At 36.5% G+C, this 4,732-nt stretch overlaps 1 protein-coding gene across 1 annotated transcript in view; it reads left to right on the plus strand.

Annotated features, from left to right (window-relative positions):
* NPHP3 (nephronophthisis 3 (adolescent)) overlaps positions 1-1,140 on the plus strand; it is a gene marked incomplete at its 5' end in the record, with an annotated part of 24,635 nt that extends 23,495 nt beyond the window's left edge. Inside the window, 2 exons of the mRNA XM_009070013.1 lie at positions 344-459; positions 655-1,140. Coding sequence (XP_009068261.1) covers positions 344-459; positions 655-835 — 297 coding nt within the window. The remainder of the gene's footprint in view (positions 1-343; positions 460-654) is intronic.
* Positions 1,141-4,732: the final 3,592 nt, after the last annotated feature.

A 4,732-nucleotide genomic window follows, 5' to 3' on the forward strand; every position in this document is an offset into this window, starting at 1 on the left:
TTTCTGCAGTCTGCACATCTGATTTTAAACAGGGATTAAGGCTGACTTTAGGAAAATGAAACAGCATTTGGTAACTCAGAACTTTCAGGGCTGAGATTTTCAAAATTGCCTGGGAAGTCCAGACCCTAATTATAATATTTATGGGAATTGCTTTTGCAAGTACAAGCCAATTGCTTTGATAATCTCAATTATCATCCTCATCTCTATCATTATCAAGAACTCAAAACACCTTTCTGGTTAAATATGCATGACATCACATCTAGGATGTGTTGATACTATGTTGGAAAAAAGAAAAGCAAATGTAATATACGTCTCTAACAAAAAAACTTTCTACTACCCAAAGAAAAAGCAGATTGAAGCTTTGCCTCTTTATGAACGTGCATTAAAGATTTATGAAGACAGCTTTGGCCACATGCATCCTCGTGTGGGGGAAACACTGAAAAACTTGGCTGTGCTAAGGTAAGGTTATGTGCTCTGCCCTGTAAAAGCGAAGTACTACAAAAATTACTGGATGAAACAAAACATCCTGGGCTTGTGTGCTTGCTGGGGAAGTAGAGAGCCTTAAGTACACTATGTTGATAGCATGGTGTGTATTTCAATCTAAATGACTTGTTTTATTTGCTTGTTTCAACTTTGTTTTATTCTTTTCCAAAGCTATGAAAGGGGAGACTTTGAGAAGGCAGCTGAACTTTACAAGAGAGCCATGGAAATAAAAGAAGCAGAGACTTTGTTGATAGGTGGAAAAGCAACTTCTCGACACTCATCGAGTGGAGATACATTCAGCTTAAAAAGTGCATTATCACCAAACATTTTCCTGGAACATGGACAAAGGTGATATAAACCTGCCCCAGGAAGAGTGACTCTATTGCTATTGTGAAGCAGACAGAAAATTATTAAGACAAATTCATTTCCCAAGGATTATGTACTATTTTGGGACTGACACCTGTCTTCGTGAATGACAGGAAAACAAATGTTTCAGCTTGAAATTCTTCCATGTTAACTTTGTAGACTGTATGGTACAAAATGATTTTCTTTCATTGTATATAGGTACACATATTAGTTGCTAGCTCAAGTTATAGCTAATACCAAACACATGGACTCGATACCTCTTAGCCTAAGTGCCAGGATTATAACAAGTTAAGTGGAACCACTTGTATATACTCCATGAAGTAGTTCTTATTTCTGTGTTGTAATAGCATGGCTTAGAGGATTTATGTATTTTTGTTTCATCAATCCTTTCTGCCTTTTCAGAAGCCTTTAATGTTGTTTCTGAGGAGAAAGTAATTTTGAAAAGGTCAAAATACTGTTCCACCCAAAGGTTTACCTGCAGGGTGATTTCAGCTTTAAAGCAAACTTACATTCAAGGGACTTGTGCAAAATTAATTGGTTTCCTTGGGAAGCCAATATATCTAAAAATATCATGATATGCAGGTAAAGCTGTTGTCAGGTTCTACTCTGGTCAGTAACAATACTTCCAGTGTGGAATCGGAATGAAGATGATTATGGCCTGATTCCCTGTTGTTAAACCTTTAGTGATATTTTCACTGTGTAATCTGAATCCCTTAAAATAAACCAATGTTTGTATTAGCTGGAAAAACCTAGTATGCAAATAGTTTGCCATCTGATAAAGAGATGCTAATCCAATCTACCTGCCCGTTGTATTTCTTAACATTCCAGTCACCTGAAAGAATCAGTTTGGAGTCTGCTCTTATTCAGTGCATAAATTCATGAATCATCAGTCATGAATTTAAATACATACTAAAAAAAGACTTTTTATAAAAAAGTTGAATCTAAGTGCAAAATTAATCGAAACCTTACTATAATGTTTCAGAGGCAACTAATACAAAGAGTGATTTGATCCAGTTTGAAAAATGCACATGGCCTTCACCTCAGAGGGGTACTTACCTTCTGCAGTATTGCTTCCCTTTTGGAGCAGAATTAAATATAAACCCATTTCAGCCCTTCTTTTGGTTAGGAGGAATTTAATATTTTGGGAAGGCAAAACATGGCAAAAGAAACATTATATAAAACTGACAGCACAGATATAAATCCAAATTTGGTTTTTATGTTCGGAAAAAAATAAAAATAGCTCTTGAAGTTATTATGATACAGCAACAAGAGCTAACACTTTGTAATAGCTCTCTGGATGTCTTGCTCAGAAAACTGGGTTTTAATCAAAACAAGAGTTTTACCACTGTATTCCAGCCACCTTGAAAAGTTTTGAAAATTGGAAAGTTCTTTGCAGGACTGTTATAAGCTAAGGAGAGGGAAAAAAGGGAAAACAAATAAAAAATCCCAACCAACCAAACCCAAACAAACAAAACGCCCAAACCTCAACTTATTTTGTGTTTCTGTTCCCTGCCATTCTAAGACCTGGTAATTCCCACCTCTGAAGAGTTATCAGATGTCTGGTCTAGCTCTGTTCTGATTTTAACATTTACAGTGGTGTATCTTTATTCTCCTAAATGGTTTTCCTTATTGTTGCTAGTTTAAGAAGCTACTTTCTAGATCTTAACTGTTACCTCAGATTCTCCCCATTTAATTATTCCCAGTTCTGAACTGTTACTATTCTTCCACTGAGTGACTTCTCTCCAGCTTATTCATAGGTTGCAGGGCTGGTTTGGGAAATAAAAAATGGTTTTCCTAAAAAGTAGCAGGTGCCAACAATCCACAGTCCTTTAGCAAATACAGTGAGAAATCAGTATGGCTCTGTGAACCCAAAGGAAGCAAAAGAGGATCACAACTAAGAATACCATGGCCATGTGTTGGCCTCAAGCATCTGCAGCTGTAGTCATTGTGCACTTCCAAGACAGCTGCCCATGTAGTTGTACCTTATGGATGGTAAGGAAAAGTAATTTGTATATATGGCGTATGCCAGATAATACTTCTATGTAGGAAAAATTCCACATCAAAGAGAGGGTCATCAGTTGCAAGGGAGATTTAATTACAGTCAGAGTATCAACATCTAAATAACATTCATGAGACACCATAAAAACTGAAAACTTCCTTTTATAAGAGTGCCAAATAAGCAAACCTGGACTTAACCATGGCAATGTGCTTTGATTTGTTAGTGCATAACAAAAGAAGTAATAAATTTTCTATTATGTTTTACAGTTGGAGTAGATTATACTTGTAAATGTCTTTTTAATTAAAAAGATAAATCCTTGAAGCTGCTTTTTTGATGCTGTTTATTTTTAAATCATTTTAACCACTGGCACACACAATAATCTTAATCTATTTTCTGATTATTTCAAATTCTTCTTGTATATACAAGCTGAAAGTCTGAAAGCCACACAAGAACCACTTCATGTACTCTGTAATTGGGTGTACAAAAGTGTATTAATTTGGTCATAGAAGTGTACATGAAGCTGCCCCTCATAAAGCTGTCAGTCACATGGTAACTGGCTGACACGACTGCTAAGGAGTCAGGACAAACTGAACTGTTGCAGAAATAAGTTAACCATTTGCATCAGGATCTCCAGAGCGAGACGTATGCCTCACTTTTATTGTTCCCAACAGAAAGGTACAGTCACAAAGAAAGGTAAGTAACACTTAAATTGACACTTGGCTCAAGCTAATGTAGACTTAGAGACACAGATTCGAGTCTGTACCTTTTTTATGGTCTCATTATTCTATTTCCCATCCCTCTTTACAGTTCGTTCTACAATCTGGTTTCTCCAAAACTGAACTCAATCAAAAAAACCCCACTTCTATTTTACAGTATAATGCACCATACTCAAACCCCACCCAAACCCTCCCTTACTGCTTCAGAGATGATTTTTATTTGTGTAATATGACCTAATGTCAGCTGTGGAGGAAACATATTTTGAAGTTTGCAACCGTTGCTTAGAAATGAAACATAATTTATCAGTTTAACTCAGTGTTCATTCAGCTGCTCTAAGAAACAGAAGCACTGCCACAATATCCCTCTCTTCACATGTTGGTGGGATACTGCTACTACCACTACTAGCTGGTTCTGTGTTGGCTGCATCATGCTGTGAAAAGTTTTTTTGCAGAGCCCAACTCGGAAGTATTTGTATCAATACTGCAAACGCTGAAATTTACCTTCTTCTAAGCCAAACTGAAATGACAATCAGGATCAGATGCCCTCAGTAGTTAACATATTTGAGACTGATACTTCCAGTTGTGCAGGGTACTGGCACTACAGGAGGTGCACATTTACAGGTCAGTTTAACATAGGGTAATTTAAAAGGCTGTATGACTGAACTACTGTTATTTACAAGACAAATACAACAGCTCAGTGACTCCACTGAAGATATTTGCAACATTAGAAGTTTAGAGCATCTAATTTTAGATTTCCTATGCAAACTCAGATTTATATTCCTTGATAAGGCCCATATGATGGGGAGGGATCAGAATTGCAGCTAAAGTTTTGGTAACAAAAAAACACCAACTTAGATTTTCAAAGAGATAGACAAAATCTCCTGTTCTTTCCAATGTTGCTCATAATTCTGTCACGAAAAGCATCTGCCAGCTGAAATAGTGGCATGCTAATACCCAGTCTGCTAATATAAATACTAACAAAGGACTTCACCTTCTTACAATATACTCAAAACATTTTCATATACAAAACATGTAGCCAGCTATTTCAGGACGAGCAGTAGTAAGATGTTGATAAGACAGTTTTTTAAAAAAATCCATCCCAGAGATATTTAAGGCAGATGAAAAGGCTAACATGTTCTGATTACTCAGAAAATGTAGCCACAGCACG

This window comes from Acanthisitta chloris, unplaced genomic scaffold (assembly GCF_000695815.1).
Source record: "Acanthisitta chloris isolate BGI_N310 unplaced genomic scaffold, ASM69581v1 scaffold6702, whole genome shotgun sequence".
In the NCBI taxonomy this organism is placed as follows: domain Eukaryota; kingdom Metazoa; phylum Chordata; class Aves; order Passeriformes; family Acanthisittidae; genus Acanthisitta; species Acanthisitta chloris.